The 18,382-nt window shown below is 39.3% G+C and overlaps 1 protein-coding gene across 2 annotated transcripts; it reads left to right on the forward strand.

Annotated features, from left to right (window-relative positions):
- The first annotated feature begins 687 nt into the window (after positions 1–687).
- ddhd2 (DDHD domain containing 2) lies at positions 688–16,622 on the forward strand. 2 transcript variants are annotated; one of them, XM_042488523.1, is made up of 18 exons: positions 688–827; positions 2,570–2,755; positions 5,578–5,770; positions 6,779–6,972; positions 7,116–7,205; positions 7,351–7,471; positions 8,098–8,187; positions 8,281–8,422; positions 8,987–9,195; positions 9,283–9,344; positions 9,446–9,565; positions 9,647–9,742; positions 9,945–10,121; positions 10,756–10,911; positions 11,661–11,763; positions 11,866–12,027; positions 13,773–13,941; positions 14,093–16,622. In XM_042488523.1, exons 2-18 carry the CDS (start codon positions 2,639–2,641, stop codon positions 14,172–14,174), a joined length of 2,283 nt encoding a protein of 760 aa, XP_042344457.1. In that variant the 5' UTR covers positions 688–827; positions 2,570–2,638; the 3' UTR covers positions 14,175–16,622. The 2 variants fall into 2 exon arrangements, with proteins under 2 accessions (XP_042344457.1, XP_042344456.1); XM_042488522.1 differs by lacking the exon at positions 688–827 and adding an exon at positions 1,043–1,156.
- The last annotated feature ends 1,760 nt before the right edge of the window (positions 16,623–18,382 follow it).

An 18,382-nucleotide genomic window follows, 5' to 3' on the forward strand; every position in this document is an offset into this window, starting at 1 on the left:
CAGTGTAACTCCAGCAAAACTACCCATACCATTTAATTTCATTATTTATTTATTTCCTAGTTGCATTTTCTATGAATAATGTCCATTCAACACTTTCCCCCAGGTGATCAATGAAGTATTTCTGAATACTTCATTGTATTTGCTATAGAAATTAAGTGTAGGTTTTGTTTTCTATTTTTTTTTTTCGATTATGTGCACACAGTTAAAAACTGCATAAAATCCAGATGAATAAAAACAAGAAATGTTTCAGAAGAGGTCAAGAAGCCAGAGGCTTATACAACAAAAACAAAACAAAACAAAACATAGGCATTGTATACAGAAAAATATATATTTAAAAAAAGATGACAACAAAGAGCACACTGAACAAACAAAGACACATAAAAAGAGCACAATGCAGAGAAACATAGAAAGAGAAAATCTGTCTGTCTATTCCATCCTTTTAAGTAATCAATGTATGTAATGGTGTAAATGTAATGATTTACAATTATAAATTATTTATAAATTATTTAATTTATGTAGAAAAGTTAAAAATATACGTTACATTATGATTACCTTTATATACATCGGTGAACTTTGCACGCCTCTCGCGCTCACTGCAGAAAAACAACCAAACAAACTACAAATTCGTGACGTCAGGTTTATATTTGGGGGCGGTGGCCTGGTGATGCTGTGTCGTCTCATGTCGCCTTCAGGTGCACATCGGAAACACAGATTATGTCGGAAATATAACTTTTATCCAGGGAAGTTCGGTTATTTTGCATTACAGGTGGTGATTTGGAGATGTTTTGATTAAGCATTTAACTGTCACAGCGGAATACTGACCTAAAGTAAGTGTAGGATTGTGTTAATCGATGAGGTATACTCTTTATATAGACACTCAACGTTGTGTTCACGTATGTCTACTCTTTAATTGTCCCCTTTTTTGAAGATTCGGGCATAACAGGAAAAGTCTGCCGGTGTCAACACCGTTGTTTTCACACGTTATTTAACGGTTAGTGTGGTCCTTCTTTAACGGCGAGCTCGTGATTATAGTATTTCCGAGGACACCGTAATCAGGCAGCGTTTGACAGGACGCTGTCCTTGGCTAGCTGGGTTAGCCTGAGCAAGCTAAGCAACGCTTACAAACCCTCTGCATTGACTGTAAATGAAGTTATCGGTGAGTTTAAGTTAACGACTGACTGTGACTAGTGCTATTATGTCCAAAACACCAAACAGGACATCCAAACGGTGGCGTTAACCCCAGCGGCCGCCGGTCCATCCATCGTAACTCAGCTAGCTTGAAGCTCAACTAACAACCATTGGCCTCTATGATGTTTGTTACCTTCCGTAAAATATGACATGAGAAATAACCTTTTGCGTAAGATAGTGTTATATGTCTGTATTGTCCTTGTTTTTTTATTTATTATTTTTATTGACATGGACCTAAGAGTCTGAAATAAAGTTGATGTATTGTAGTGTCGTCCAAGATAGGTCGACAAATTTCTAACGACAACATAATAACATGCATTCATTGTGAGATTTAACAGTTAGCTGTCACATTATCCTGTGGGTTTGTAGTTTATTTTGCGTCATACGTTGCTGTTTAGCAGTTGATGAGACAACTGCCTCTGAAAGCTGAGATTAGATACTAGTTGATGCTAAACTGGGCATCAACCGTTTGGTGCAGGTTTTACAGGCTGTAACACAGGGGTGACCAAACTTTTTTGAATGGGGGTCGGATTAGATCATGTGAAAGTACGTGGGGGCCTGGCATTATGTGGGTTATTTGAACAATAAAAATCCAAAAGAAATAAGACAAACACAACTGTTTAATCTTCAGTGAAAACGAATTCAACACACTTCTTCACACTTCAACACTTCTTTTCTCTAGGTCTAGGTAAGCTGACGACACAATACATACCACCCAGGTTATGATTCAATATATTGCAATACTGTAAGCAAGGCGGTATATTGTGGTATTCTAATTTGAAGGAAAACTGTGATAAAGACCACTTCACCATATGAATACATTTTGAGAGGTTTACTTTTGTCAATGCAATCAGAGCAGTAGGATCTGTATTTATCACAGCTCCTGTAAACAATATGTTGTTAGGTTGAATGGCAAAGTTATATGACTGACTGATAAAGCACTGCTATCTAGCACTCTATTGATTCTCAAAATCACTGTATCAAAAAACATGAAATCTTGATACTCAAGTGTATGGATATTTTCTTACACCCCTACTTGTTGTGGCCATGTCTGCTACCTTGCAGGAAATGTTTGCCATTAGGTCACTATTTGTTTGCTTGTTTTCTTGTGTGTTTATGAAAACACATTTGTTTTGCTTGCGTAGTTCCTACTTGCTACAAGTCTACAAACTGTGTGATAGTCCTTCCAATAGTGTGTGGGAGCACATAAAATATATTTTCAACAACAAGCAGAGGGCCGTCTAAAATCTCTCTGAGGGCCACAATTGGCCCCAGGGCCGGACTTTGGACATACCTCCTATAACATGTTATGTAATAATTGTGATGGTTTTGTTAAGCCTCCCTTTTTGCTTACATTCTGTGCACATCTGCGGTGTTACAGGTCCTGATTTTGTGTGGCCCCCTGCTCCCCTCAGGTCAAAGCTGAGGGTTGGGGTGAGGTCTTGGGCTAATGTCAGACAGTCCTGGTGCAGAGGGGGGTCTATCTCAGGCTGCCCCAAACATCAACACCCAGGATCAGTCTCACTCCACTCAGACTGAGGTAACAGGGAACCCGCCTGCGGATCAGGTGAGTGTGCTTATGTGATTTTTGTGTGGATGTAACAGTGTTGTTTGTTAGAGTCTGTGTCCTGTAGCTCCATGGTTGGGTTTTAGTTTTAGATTAAAGAAACACTTCACTCTCCAAAAGACTACATTTACTCACCCTGTCTTGTGTTGAATTCATGAAGAAAACTTTTTTTGCTTGCACGAATAATCCAAAAATGGAGAAAATCCTTCATGAATTGAAGTCACAGAGGTCTGCACTTGACAACAGTGTTATTGTGTGACTTCAGTGTTTTAAAGCATTAATTTGGATTCAGCAAACTCACACAATAACACAAATAAAATACCTTATAGAGGTAGAGGTAGACCAGCAGCTTCCGTTCTTTGTGACTTAAAATTAATGTTTTAGTCAATGGTGTCTGGCTTTTAAGAAAGCAGAGATAAGTTTCACCTTTAGTTCAGTTCCCCGTGTGAAAGAGTGGTCTGTTTGGGAAGAACTGAGCATTTGATTGGTTAAATGAGTCCCTGGATTATACTGCATTAGTTGTGTGAGGGTTTGTAAATAGATGTCTGGATATAGTCTTGCTGTTGTTAAACATGGACCTTTTTTACTCTAGTTCATCGAGAATTTTCTCAGTTTTTTTCTTCATCCACTTTGGAGGCATGCGAATGAATTAATTTATTTGAATTAATTTAACCTATCACAGGCTGAGTTTGTGATACACAAGTGGTCAGCTGGGGTGTAAAGTCTTCTTTTACGTTATAGCAGATATGACTTGATAGGAATGGGGTTAGTTAAAATCAAGGTAAAGGGAAATGCATATTGATGGGAAACAGACTTTGTGGTTTGGCCGTTTTCCATTACAAAAAAAGTTGTTAGAATAAGTAACAGTCACATTAATGTTATAATGATTTTAAAAAAATCCCTCTATTGGAGAAACTGAAAATGAGTCACTGGCATGTATTGTCTCAAGAGGAATTTTGAAATGTTCACTGTCGCGCAGAACAGAGACCCTGTCTGACCTCTCAGAGATATCATCATTTTGCACTACACTGTCAATAGGTTATCAACAGGAAAGTTTATTTTCAGTCCTTTTATCATTCCTCATTGATCTGTTGCAGGGGCAGAGAAGACTGCTTGGGTCCTAGTTGTGGATTTAGGTACACTCTCAGTGGGTTATCCCCAATAAGGTCTATTTTCAGTCCTGGACTTGGCTGATCTCCGATCAGGGAAACTCTAAGAGGTTTAAGCTGGCACTGAGTGAAAATTTAATAGAATCAACATTGTACTGCTATGCAACAATGCATGACATTTTGTACAATTTCAAGACCATTGTTGAAATACTCTGTCACAACAGTAATGTTAGAAATAGAATTCGTTCCTCTAAACTGAAAAAGAGCTGATTTTTAACTCACTCTTTTAGCAAGAAAATGCAGTTAGCATATAAGGCATCATAATTTGCCTGCAACCAAGGCTTTATTAAATCAATCACTGCTTAGTAAATGTGATTAACAGATGAAAAGTTAATCTGAGGCAGAAATAGCTGCTGCACTGTCTGTGAAATGATAGTAGGGCAAAGTAGAAATTGTGGGTTAGGGAGGTGCTATAGTAACATACTGTCCCTCTTTAAGGTATGCACACTTAAAGACACAGCATGTAGTCCAGAAGAAACAACAAAACCAGCATGCTGTTCAGAGGTAGTGTCAGCGTTTCTGCCTGTCAATGATACACACGAAACATTTCTTTAGATCAATACAAAAATCCACACAGATGCATAGACAGAAGGACAAAATAAATAAATAAAATTGCTTAAAATGAAGAGACAAAAGCTGAAAAACATATTGTAATCCTTTTATAACTTAAATGCGTTAATAGCCTTTTTGTTCTTTACCTCAGTGAACAGGGTGCTATGTTGTTGAAAGTCATTAATAAACTGCAGGAAAGTTGGTTTTATATCTGACATTTTTTTCTTAAGACTATGGAATTTTCCAAAAATAATAAAAAGTTCTATGATATACAGTTTGCGATTTTCAATCTTATCTTGCCCATAGTATAACATTACATCAAATATATTTATTTCAACATTTATCTTAAGTTATCATTAAGATTCATTTCAACAATTCACTGGAAACATACAAGTGCATGGATGGAGTATTACGAATCACTTTCCTGAAGGTTACTAAATGAACTTTGATTGTTTTTTGTGTTGCATGGCATTCAGCTAAATATACAGAATATAGTTTGTAATCACAAGTCTTGTGAGCAGTGCAAACACAGGAAAGTATTTTTTTTTCAGTTTTTTTCAGGTCCATTCACAGTTTATTGTGAGTCTTCTGTCAAATCTGTGCACCTGCTGCATGCACATTACACTGCAAATTGGATTGCTGATTTGGCAGCTGTTTGTAGTGTGGGTGTTTATTGTTGTGTCAAGCAGTGGCAGGCTCTGTCTTTCAACAGGCTGAAACAGGAGCAGTGGTGTACCAAACGTGTTACTGGCAGCATTGTTTGTGAACGTAAAATATTCAGTTAAAAAAAGGTTGTTTACAAGCTGTAGTAGAGACAAGAGACAGCTTTTAGAGAAGGAAAGAATATAATAGGGCTTTGTGCGTCTGGCCAAGGGGAGGCCTGATCCTTTCCTGTCCGACTGTCCCTTGCTTTGTCTTGTGGTCTCAGGTTCCTCGACAGGAGCTTAGACTTAGCTCAGACTTCTATATTTACCTATACTGGAAGCTACAGAGTCAAACATTGGACAGGTTACAACCGGCATGCTGTATACTTTACTTAGTAACTGAGCAAGATTTCTGACATGAAGAAGAAATATTGATTTAGCATCGTTTTTCCTCCAGGTGTCGCCTACAGTGGATGAGGCCTCTCCTTCGTCCACATCCTCCTTTGAGATGCTTGACACGGAGTCGGTCCCAGCTCCTTATCAGGAGGTGCAGCCTCACTGGTTCTTCTGTCGACGGGCTGATGACAACACCTCTTGGCTTCCTTTCAGCAGAGAAGACTCTGACAAATTAGAGAGTGCTTGCAACACTGGTAAGCATATGCATTATTTTTCCACACACAATATATATACTGTAGATGTATACTGTGTATAAAGTTGTGTGTAATTAGGTATGTTCACAGTAAGAAAGTAGTGAGTGTGCTATAAACAGCTGCAAGAAGATTAAATGTCAAAACATTACTGTTGCCAAAATTGGCCTGGTCCCTAGTAGGGTGCTTTACTCTCCTGACAGGACGTGCTTTCCATTTAAACAGTTTAACAGCAACTTTCAAGCAGCTCAGTTTCAGGCTGGTTTTAGGAGAGCCTCATTACGATTAATACTCAGTGCCTTTGTTGTATTTATTCAGAGTTGACATCTGTGATTTTCATATTGAAAGTGTGTGAGTATTCTTATGTAAAAGTGACACATTGTGTTTTAAAGGAGGTTTTGTGTGGTAATATTCCTTAAGATATTGAATGTCGACTGTACATTAATAATCGCACACATACCCCACCAAAAGGAAAGATATAAAACAACAAAAAGGACTGAAGTGGAATATTTCCAAATCATGACCTCGTTTAAATTCTATACAAGGGTTTTACAAACAAGCAAAGACTATAAGACTCTGGCAGCTTCTTTGCCAACACAGTAGATGGTAAGTTCACATTATTCTAGTAGAATGCAGACATCCTCCTGGTGATGCTGCTAATGCAGAGCTCTAAAGTCAATGAGCATGTTAACTCTGCAGCAGTTAGCATGCTGTAGAGTAACTACATAGTCTTGTGGGCAAAGTCAGAAGTCAGAAGACTTTATCTTGAAAAGGAAACTCTTTAGCAATCACACGGCTTGTGCATGCAGATACCTTTTTCCAGAATGACTATAACCTTTCACAACTTACTTGTGCTATTTTCATCCAAACATTTAACACAAACATGGAGCTCAATCAATCCAGAACTAAAGCAAAGCACTAGTTGCATGTTTTTTGCATGAAATCTATCTTTTGGAAACTGTCTCATCAACCTTATTTACATGTGCTTCTGTATGTGTGTTACTTGTGCAGTAGGAGACGGGGAGGTTGAGGTGGTTGTAGCTGTTGATGGAGAGCGGTATGACGTGCATGTCAAGGAGAGGAAGCGTTATGCTGTGTACTGGGAGCAAGGTCCCACTGAAGTCCGCCGCTGTACCTGGTTCTATAAAGGAGATAAAGACACCAGGTTCATGCCTTACCCTGAGGACTTCAGCAAGAGTCTGGAGGTAGTCAAACACCAACACTGAACCCTCACCATCACACTGCTCATTCCTTTCACTCTCTCGTCCTAACTTAGACCAGTCATCACTTACTCTTTTCATATCTGCTGGCCTTTGATTTCTTCCCCTCCCATCCTCCTATTTTCCAGGAGGCCTATATGATAGCAGTGACCTTGGATGAATGGAAGAGGAAACTGGAATTTCCCACTGGAGAGACTGTCATCTTACACAATCCCAAAGTAAAGCCTACTGTTAAAATATCACAATGTGCACTATAATTTGATAACAATGCCACACCATGGCTTTTCTGAGTAAATACTGAATTAGATACATTGTTTCCCTCTAATAAGCCTCTTCCCCTTCATTTCCCTGCTCCTCTCTCAGCTGATAATGCAGTATCAGCCTATAGGATTACAGGATGAGTGGGTGTCCTCCCCCTCGGAGCAGACACGTCCTCGAACAGTCAAGAGGGGAGTGGACAACATCTCTGTAGAAATACCTGATGGTATGTGTGTGTGTGTGTGTGTGTGTGTGTGTGTGTGTGTGTGTTTGTGTGTGTGTGTGTGTGTGTGTGTGTGTGTGTGTGTGTGTGTGTGTGTTTGTGTACCGAAGCCAAAATATCCAGATACAGACACTGCCATCTTGTGCTGGTGATGTCATTTGGAGCCAGAATCTGTCCATCAGCAATCAGAAAGTGGAGCCACAGAATCAATTTCCCGCCCATAAACCTGTCCTGCCCAAAAACTAGCAGCACCATTGATTGCAAGCACACTGATTATTACACAGCTGACACCACACCTCCTTTTTATAGCATCAAATAACTAGTTGTAACCAAACTTATGAACAGACATCAGCACGAACTAACTAAAACGCCAGAAACCATCTTTGGGAGAAATGTATTTGACATGACATATTTTAGTTTGGCCCATGTCCCAGCTGTTATCATGGAGAGGGCGGTTATTATGACTTATATTGCAGCCAGCCACCCGGGGGTGATTTAAATCTTAGAACTTCACTTTTGGGGAACTAACATGCCACTCGTCTTTGTACCAATAGGAAATATACAAGAATATAAGATCATTTAACAAAGTATTAGCTACAGTTTAGGCTTATTTTTTTGTATGTTCCAAGGTGAACCAGAAAAGGTGGACCACCTTGTCTTTATGGTCCATGGCATTGGCCCTGCATGCGACTTGCGCTTCAGATCCATCATACAGTGTGGTAAGTTTAAATTTGTGTACTATGTATATATTGGTATGTATACTGTATATTTATGTTTATGTCTGAATTCTTTTTCTTCTTGCCGGTCTCCAGTAAATGACTTCAGGAGTGCTTCCCTGTCCCTCCTGGCTACTCATTATAAGCGTGCTCAGCAGGATGGCCAGATCGGAAGAGTCGAGTTCCTCCCAGTCAACTGGCACAGCGCTCTACACGGAGATGCCACTGGTGTGGATGAGTAAGTATGGGTCGAGATAATGGACAAAACAAGATCCCTCTGTTGTACAATACCACAGTGTACTATTTTCTGGGCTCCGGATATTTGTCATTGATCAACAGGGAATATTCAAAACTTTGGCTGGCACGCAAAAGGGCGGTGGGGGTTAAACATTGATTTTAACACTATGCAAAATTCAGAAGGATTGCCTGATTTCACATGAATTGTTGCAATAATAACATCACGAAATCCTGGGGGGACTGATTAAAGGCTTTCCAAACTCCAGAGGTGTCGGGTTCAATGACATTTCTATGTGCTTTTGGGACATTACACAGCTTGTCACAATTTTTATTATAATTGACATTTTATACTCACAAACTACTTATAATAATATATTTTTTTACAAACATTGAAATGACATTATTCCTCTGCAAAAAAACCTTCAAAAACAAATGTCAGAATCCCTAAATTGAAAACCTACCCAATTAAGAAATATTCAAATATCAAATATTTGGGTCCAGCCCTAGTCTCCAATACTTGCAGGAAATTGTCAAACGGTCTTCTCTGCCTTCCTCCACTTTCCAGGGACATCCAGAGGATCACTTTACCCAGCATCAGCAGGCTGAGACATTTCACCAACGACACTCTGCTGGACTTGTTTTTCTATAACAGCCCCACCTACTGCCAGACCATAGTGGACACAGTGGCCTCAGAGATCAACAAGCTCCACACCCTCTTTAAACAGAGACACTCTGAGTTCAATGGGGCAGTTTCAGTGGTGGGACATAGCCTGGGTAGGACTTTTACAAACACAGAAACACAAAGAGTTACAAGTCAAAATGTTGAATTCCAACACTAACCCTTCATCTCTTGTTCATCAGGTTCCCTGATCCTGTTTGACCTGCTAACTAATCAGAAGACTGGATCAGAAGCCAGAGATAGGGTAGGGTGACTTCCATAGTAAAAGATGACATCAGTATACAGATGAAGGGATTGCATATTTCTCTATAACAAAATCCCTTTCTGTCCCTCCCTGTGATCTAGGTGTCATCTGATGAGCCCTTTCGTCTGAACAGTGACACACTTGAGCAGACACTCACCAAGCTGGGCCTACAGCAATACCTGGATACCCTGCAGGCAGAAAACCTAGACCTGGAATCACTGGTAACACACACATACATACACAATGGAAACACAAATTCAATTGTAATGCATAGTTAAAAACACATGGATCTCCTCTTTTAGGCTCTCTGCCAAGACAGTGATCTCAAAGACTTAGGAATTCCTCTTGGACCTCGGAAGAAGATCTTGAACTACGTCAGGAGGAAATGGTTTCCAGAGGTCAGACATAGCCTGAAATTATTTTTCTAGTCTACGTATTTTAGCAATACAAAGAGAGAATAAAAGTATTCAAGGGAAGTGCTTTACGTGGACAACAGTGAGAAGCAGGCTGTTTGTTGCAGCTAATTTACTAAATAACCCTGTAAACTATTAGCAGTTCAGGTATTGTTAAATATCTTTTTTTATTTCTCAATCTAAATAGGATTGTAGGACAGGGGTGGTACGTCTCCCACCAGGGCTGCAAGTTCCACCTCAGGTGACCAGAAATCACGATGGTAACGAGTCTTCAGAATTGCCGGTGCAGCAGTCTCAGTTCCACAGGGCGCAGTCTGTCACCAGTGCTGTCGACTATGAATACTTTGACGTGGGCATCGGACAGGTACGACGCATGGTCACACATTTAATAAGTTTTGCTTGGGAGAACTGGTAAAAAAGCTTTGATGCGTCACCTTCCTGCTTTTCTCCTCCCCCTGCTTGCCTGGACAGACCAATGGAGGCATAGCCAAGGGACAGGTGTGTCTCACATGGTGTCCCCATACTCTCAGGCGTAGTCCTTAGCTCTCTTTGATCGCACTATGCCCGGGGGTTCTTTTCATATACAGTCTGGTCTAGTCAGTGAAAACTCAAGGCGACTTAAAAAAATGGCCGCTGTTTTATGAGTAAGAGGGTTTCAACGGCTAAGTCACATTGTGCCATGATTGAGGCTACCATCTTTGTCCCATTGAGCCGTACAACACAATACCACACTCCTTCTGTGCTCATCCAGTCCTGCATGAACAGTCAGCTTCCTGGTCTTCCCCTTTACCTGCTGTCATACTGCCTGGCTGCTGCCTTAGTGTCATGACATAAAGTTTTAATGTTGAATGTCGACACCGTTGTGCACCAGAGGAGTGTTTCCATCTGTCCAAATAGCTCTGTCTGTCTTCTTAGATCAGAAACTGTGTTTAAATCACTTTCTTTTTTTTAAAACAAATTCAATACAACATGTTTTTGACCCCTCCTTCTCTCCACAGGTATCCATTGATTACCCTCAGCTGGCTTTCCACCCTCAAACTTTTTTTGCATTTGGCTCTCCTATTGGAATGTTCCTGACTGTTCGTGGGCTTAAACACATTGATCCCAACTACACCTTCCCAACCTGCAAAAGCTTTTACAACATCTACCACCCAGTGAGTGATCACATATTTACAGCATGTACCCTTTCAGGAGCACATCCTGTGCTTGGCTCCAAATACACCTGCTTTTATTTTCCAAAAACTACAGCTTTTTCACACCATTTTCAAACAAAAAGGCATTAACATGGCAGTTCTGAATGTTTCCAAATTTTCTTTAAATTGGGGACTTTCTAGATGAATGGTCAAGTCAGTTTGGATGACTGCAGCATTGAATCAACATAACAACAATACTTTGTCTGACATTGCGTTCACTCTAACTGATATCTGTCGAGGAGGGGGATTCGAATTTACCTAACCAATCACTAGAGACCCACATATTCACCAGAGTCTAGGTGACGTGTAGTTAACTGCCAACATACCAGTTTTCCCCAGGTCTTAAGAGTGGGACAGAGTGAAGTTACAAAAACCGTGAATATTTGGCGATTAGGGAATACTTTTCAATTTCGAACAATGGCCATAGCAGCATCTATCTTGTCCATAGCCCTGGTCACTGGTGTTACTACTCCTCATTGGTTATGCTGCACATCTTAAAAACACTTAACAACAGCTTGACATGGCGTTAGTCCAATCTGTGGAACTCAGAGCTTGTTTTCTATTTTAACCGAGAAACTGCTGTTTCATATCACAATGCCAGATGATTCAGTTAAAAAACAAAAAAACAGTGCATGTGTCCTCTTCTTACATGATGAAAGAGATGATCTAATAAGAGTTACATTCATCTATTCCCCGTTATTGCTCTGTAGTATGATCCTGTGGCCTATCGGATAGAGCCTATGATTGTGACAGAGATGGATCTGGAGCCCATGCTGATCCCTCACCATAAAGGCCGCAAGAGAATGCACCTGGGTAAGGCTGTCTTTCTCTTTCTCCTTCTCTGTGTGAGACAACATTGTAGTGTGGGCTTTTGTTTTGTCGGCTTGATGATAATCTCTGTTCTTTGTCTAATAGAACTAAAGGACAGCTTGACCCGTATGAGCATGGATTTGAAGAACAATGTTTTAGGATCATTACGGACAGCATGGCAGTCCTTTTCAAGACTACCAGTTGCGGCACTGCCCCCAGTGGATGAAGGAGAAACTACAATAGAGAGAGATCTTCAAGAGGCACAGGGTAGACAAAGCACTTCTATTTTCCTTTGTGTATTTGTGGACGTTTTGTGTGCGTGCGTGTGTGTGAGTGAGAGAGAGCGTGCACAAGAGTTTGACTAACCCAGTCTCCTTATACCCCTCTCAACCCTCTCTGCATGTTGCCACCCTCCCCTCCCCTGCTCTGGTGGTGGTTGCTCCTGCCTCCCTCACCCCTTACCACTTTACTCAGCCTCAGCAGCAGTCACTGCTTCTGCTAAGAGGGAAGAGAAAAGAGCTGATTTTTGGACTAAAATACTGGAGTGGCCCAGGGCCCTTCATAAGCATTACTTCCAAGGTAAGCCAGGATAATCACTTGGCTTGAATATACGAGAAAAACGAGTAAAACCAGCTTGATTATAGCTTTGCAATCTGTTTTTTCTGTAAACCTGAAAAATCATCAGCCCATAAAAACTTTCTTTCACTCTGTGTGTCCCAGTTAACTTCCCTTGTTTGAATCTGGAAAATAAACATGCACAAAAAGGCATAGCTAAATACTAACATTACCATTTTTAATGGGTAAGACTATGCTGCAACACCTGCCAAATTAGCATTTAAAAAAGGCAGTACTCAATTTCTGTGGTTTATTTTGGCACATCAGCTCCCTAACAAAGAGCAAATGTTATGTAATGTATGTCATTATCGCACCAGGCTCTCACTCCTCCTCTGCCCCTCCTTCCTCCGTGCTTAACCTCACTACTTCTCCCATACATTTAGTCTTCAACTCAACATTTAATTTACTGACATCCCCTTGAGGCCCTTCCCTCCTGCTCCTGCCGACAGTTCTGATTGGTTCAGTTTATTGACTGCTCGTCAACATCAGAGACCATTGAGTAACAGGCCCACGGCACACTCTCGTATGTGCAGAACAAATGAGAGAGTTGAATAGTAGTGATCACTGTTGTTTTCATAGAGTAATTCAACCTTCAGGTGATGTCATTCATCAGTAGCAGGTCACCTACAGTAGCTGCATGCAGGTACATGCCCTGCTCTTTTCTACAGCACCTGTAGTACTTAGGCTGTCATTTTATTAAAGTAATTCACAGAGGAGACAGCTGCTGCTAGAACAGACAGATGAAATTACACCATGACCTTTTTGTCCTATTTTCCACCCACTATACATTAGGAGGACTCATAGCTTTTCTTTTAGCCTTATAACCTTCACTTTTTGTAATAAGTTTAGCAGTGCAAGATCCCAAAAAAGACACTCTTCAGGATGTACTACAATGTTATGTAACTAGCTTCTAACTCAATCTTTTTTTTATTACGTCAGAGTTAGAAGCTAGTAAATGCAGAGGTAGATTGTCATAAATAGTCAATAAGACTAGCAGTTTAGGGTTCATCAGTAGTGCATTTGGTCTTTGTGCTGAGCCCTTTTGAGATCACTCTTAAAACTCACAACACTGACCCACCTTTATGACATTGACACATCACATTTGCACCTGTGGGTGAGTGAGTAGATGAAGGTATTTGGGCTGTAGACTAATATGAGTTTTACCCACCTAAATTAAGTAAATTAAACTGCACTGTTTTGAATTTAACCAGGTTTTTTTTTTTTGGTTTGAATGTTTCTTGTTGCAGACAGCAGCCACTGTCCTGTCCACTGTCTGATCTGTTCTGGTTTTACAAAAAAGTATGAGCTAAAACAGACACCTGCTTCTGGCTATTGTAATTTTTTTTTGTTGTCTCCCTTTACAGACTCATCTTTTTTTTTTACCTGTTTCCCTGCAGGAGTGTGTGAGGAGGCAGAGTCCTCAGTGTCAGCAGAGCAGGCGGAGCAGCCTGAGATCAAAGTGGGCATGTTAAACGGAGGACGAAGAATCGACTATGTACTTCAGGAAAAACCCATCGAGAGCTTCAACGAGTATCTTTTTGCCATCCAGTCTCATCTGTGCTACTGGTGAGTCATGCATACCTGTGGAGGGGTGGACCACATAATTGTGCTGGGTTTTTTTAGTGTTCCTGATATTTTCTCTTCTTGTATCCTATTTCACTTTCTGATTTAGAGTTTTAAGTCAAATGAATGATGTTTTCCCCTCTCTGTCTGTTAGGGAATCTGAGGATACAGCCCTCCTGCTGCTGAAGGAGATCTACGACAAACAAGGCGTGGCCTTTGAACAGCCACAACAGTAATAATGTTACTGAAATGTAGACTTGCTTTTTTAACACGACAGTAACCTAAAAGTAAGAAAATAAAGGACAGCTGTCGGAGCCAGAGGCCGCACAACCCTCTTCCAGAATGCCTTACCGTCTGGGTGTTACCTGACTGCCCAACCCTCTCAGCCCTTGTCAATGGTGACTGAGCTGTCAGGTGATTTTGGTTCAGATATGTCAGTCATTTGAGGTAGCAATGGTTATTGGTGCTGCCTAGACTCACACTGCAGGACTGGGTTTGGTCTCTGATAGTTGTTGTCATGCTCCTGTTTGCCCTTTTCTATCTTCTTTTGAGTCATTCTTTACTTTGCACTTTCACTTTCCAACATTTGTTGACATATCATGCATATAGCTGCAGCAGAATATTATTGAGTGAAACAATTATCGCCATAACCAAAAGATACAGTACGTCTTCAAATAAGGAAACGTAGTGTAACTATAATATTTATCATGTTGGATTAAATCCAAAATAACATTTCTATAAATTTAAAAACTAAGATACATTAAATATCCATGTATATAATTAAAAAAAAGATTAAAATCTATACTGTTTGATATATATTCCAGCCCTATGTACGGCCTCCAAAAAATCAGAAATGTAGAACTATAATAATTATAATTAAGTATAAGTGTGTTAAACAGGGCATCTCTGTCTGACCCTTAAAACTTAAAGCTTTCTTGATCCAGAAGTCTTTCCCTTAGCCTTACATCAGACCTTGCCTGTAAAAATAAGCTGGTCCGGAGGTTTAATTTGGTTTACTATAGAATGTGTATCTTCTAATTAGGAAAATTAAGGTTAATATATTGTCTTTTGGCAGCTATATTTCCTTTTTTTCAACATTAAGGCCACTTGAAACCCAAAGCTGCTACTCCTACATTTGTGCAATGTAACAATGAAGTTGATGTCACTCTGTTTTCACAGATGTAGTCCTGCACTGACACTATTATTGAAAGTGAAGTTCATCTTGCCTTCTAATCATACTTTTTATTTTACTTGTATGTACTTCAGTTTGATCATATCTACACATGGATCTAAAAGAAGCGACCGTGATGATTTGTGTCTGAAATGAAGGAAAGAGATGCAGGTGCTTGAAAGGATAGGTTTTTTCCATAGTATATTTGCATGTGTGTACTGTATGTGTGTGTGTGTGTGTGTGTGTGTGTTTGTTATAAACTGTACAGAAAGGCCAGTTCCACTTTCTCTCCGTAAGGTCTGTGCCATTCCTCTTTTACCACTTTTGACCCAAAATGTATCTTTGAAAAATGAATTCCAAAAACAGAGTGGCATCTCACAACACAGTCCTAACGTTTGTATAATCAAAGGGCCAAATGCTACATGTTTTTCTCATCTGTTCATTTTCATCAACATATTTCGAAATTATTTTCTGTATTGCATGCAAATATTTATGTTAGAACATTTTTTTCCTCAATATTTTCTTGTCCTGACCCAATTCTTAGGCGTCAAAATGTTTATAATTCTCATGGATCCAGCAATAAGAGTTGTCACATTCAGATCAGTAACATTTGATTTGAATAGCATGATACATAGATTATATTGAAATTTGGTTTCAAATTAAATCAATTTATTTTATATAAAATCATATACACAACAAAAATCAATATATCAGTATTATAAATATCACAACCTGCACCTTCACATCATGCAACATGGGGTCCAGTCTACAAAGAAGAAATCTTTTGTACTAGATAGATTTATCTTTACAAATAATCTAATATGTACTGTCACTGGGCATCACAGCCCCCACCACCAAAGCTCTACCCCGTATGTCAGCCATCTGGGTGTAACATCTGCACAATACATGAATTAACCTAGTAGGGTTAATTGTTTTTCTTTCTTCAGAAATGCACTGAATACTAAATGATCATGTTGCCGCATTCCTGAACTTCATTACCATCTCTGTTTGTGTCATTATTAATATCTAAAAACACCAAAACAGGACTTCAAACACTTCACCTCCAAATGAAAATCTGTATATCAGTTACAACCCTGTGTAATGTTGAATTTTGTTCTGATATTTAAGGTCAGTTTTATATATACTCATGTTTTTAAAAAAATGCATGTGTTTTGGGGAGTCGTGTAAGGGTTTGTAAACTGATGTTTTGATGTACTTTTGCTGTTGTTAATCGCAGACCCTATGACTTCCATTCATTCAGCATTTTTGGATGCAGAGTTTCCTCCACAAATTCAATGTAACACCGGGTGAGTGATTGATATAAAAATACTCATTGGAGGAGTGATGCATTCCTTTATTGGTCCTTGGCTCCTCTTCCTCACCGTAAGTACTGTTTTGGTACTTGACACTAAAAGGATATTACATACCAAAAAACTAATGTTCTCTTTTCTGAATACATACCTTATGACTATGGTTCCATTTTGTGTGTGCCATAATAAAACATTACAAGTGTCTTCTTGTGTTCTTTGGAGTTTGTGAAGCATTTGTTTTAGATATGAAAACAGTGGACCTTTACAGCAGAGATTTTGACATATCAAAATAGCACAGTTGACATTAATAAAAAATAATGAAGGCTCAGTTCCATAAAGTTAGCAAGTGAGCTATTCCATCAGTAATCATGTACAATACCAGGACCTCCCCTAAGTGGAATGCAGCCATCAAACAAACCTGCGCTTTTTCTTCAACTACATGTTAAAATGTCTGCCGTGGGAAAAGGTCTATAGATTCATAAGCGGCACTTTCGAGGATTTGTATCATCTAGACAAATGGTATCACTGAGAGCCTAAAAAATGAACACATATTGAGCTTCTCCTGAATCAAATTGGAAAATTTACAAAGTTACCATCTATCATGAATTAACAGGGAGGGGGGGTAAAAAAGAGCATCATTCCTGTTTTAAAAATTTTTAAAAAGTCCATTAATACATACAAAACTGTACATAAAGATATATACAAAGAAGAAAAAATAAAGAATTAAATCAAATGTTAAATGAATCCAGAATAATGTAACATTGGATCATGTAAAATTTATCAAACACATAATTATAAAATATATGTAACAGACTGTACTTATCAGAGTAGGGCAGTGGTTGGGGGTGTGACTTTGTTTTTTTGTTTTTTTTATTTATATCATGACCCTCCCAAGGTTAAAGATATTCTTCTTGAGCCTCCCTGACTGACTGGGGAAAATGTGTGACCCCCCTTCATTATGAATGAGCATATTTCACAGTTTCTGGCTATAAGACACGGTGTGGTTAGGGAATTTTTAAAAGAAAACATGGCTTTGAACCCCACTTGTGAGTTTTCAGCTACTGACGGTATTTTATTAAAATAAAAAATAGAACAATTTAACCATATTTCCCCCAAGTCAAATCAAAAAACACAACTCCCTCCCTGGTGCTTATAAAATATCTGAAGTGCCCCTCCTGTTTGCAACACCCATTCCCCTTACAAAAACAGAAAATGGTATATTGGACTTTTTTCTGTCAATAACTACAGCAACATGGCACCACAAAATAGGAGGACTTGGGGACTGTTAGTTACTCATGAGAATGTGGAATTTTTCCAATATTAAAATTAAACAAAAAAAAACCAAATTCCACCTCGTTGCTTTAAAAACATAAAATGTTTTATTTTGAGATTTTTTTCCCATAATGTAACGTTAAAAATACACACAAACTTTTGAAACATGAACATGAAAACATCAAACACATCAGGCAACTGAATTTACCTTGTTACTATGGTGAGTCACTCGAGCATGCGCAGTCGTGTCTAAAAAAAAAAAACAGCATCACTTGCAGCGTTTAAAATTGGCTAGCAACCCTGGACAACAACCATGAGGCAAGTTGAACTCTTACAGTTTGTTTTGGCGTTTTTTAAACTATTTTTCAATCGATATTGACTACATAATAAAATTGTTGGTGTCTTTATTTCGTAATTCATTGCGCTAACAAGTTACAAGCTAGCAGGTGTAACGCTAATTACCGACCAAAAAGTTATACCCGAAGTCATACAGTACTTGTTTATGCTAAATGCTAAATTGTCTTTGTGCGCAGTTTGTGAATGAAATGTGATGAAGTCATTCTGAAATTAGGACCTCCATAGTGAGCCTCATGTGACTCATCTCAGGGGGAGGAAGTTATGCACCAAAGCCTCTCAGTTATTCTCAAAGGCGGTCTGTCCTGGGTACCCAGCAGCAGCTAGCCACTTTACA

The sequence above is a fragment of the Plectropomus leopardus genome, chromosome 6 (assembly GCF_008729295.1).
Source record: "Plectropomus leopardus isolate mb chromosome 6, YSFRI_Pleo_2.0, whole genome shotgun sequence".
In the NCBI taxonomy this organism is placed as follows: Eukaryota; Metazoa; Chordata; class Actinopteri; order Perciformes; family Serranidae; genus Plectropomus; species Plectropomus leopardus.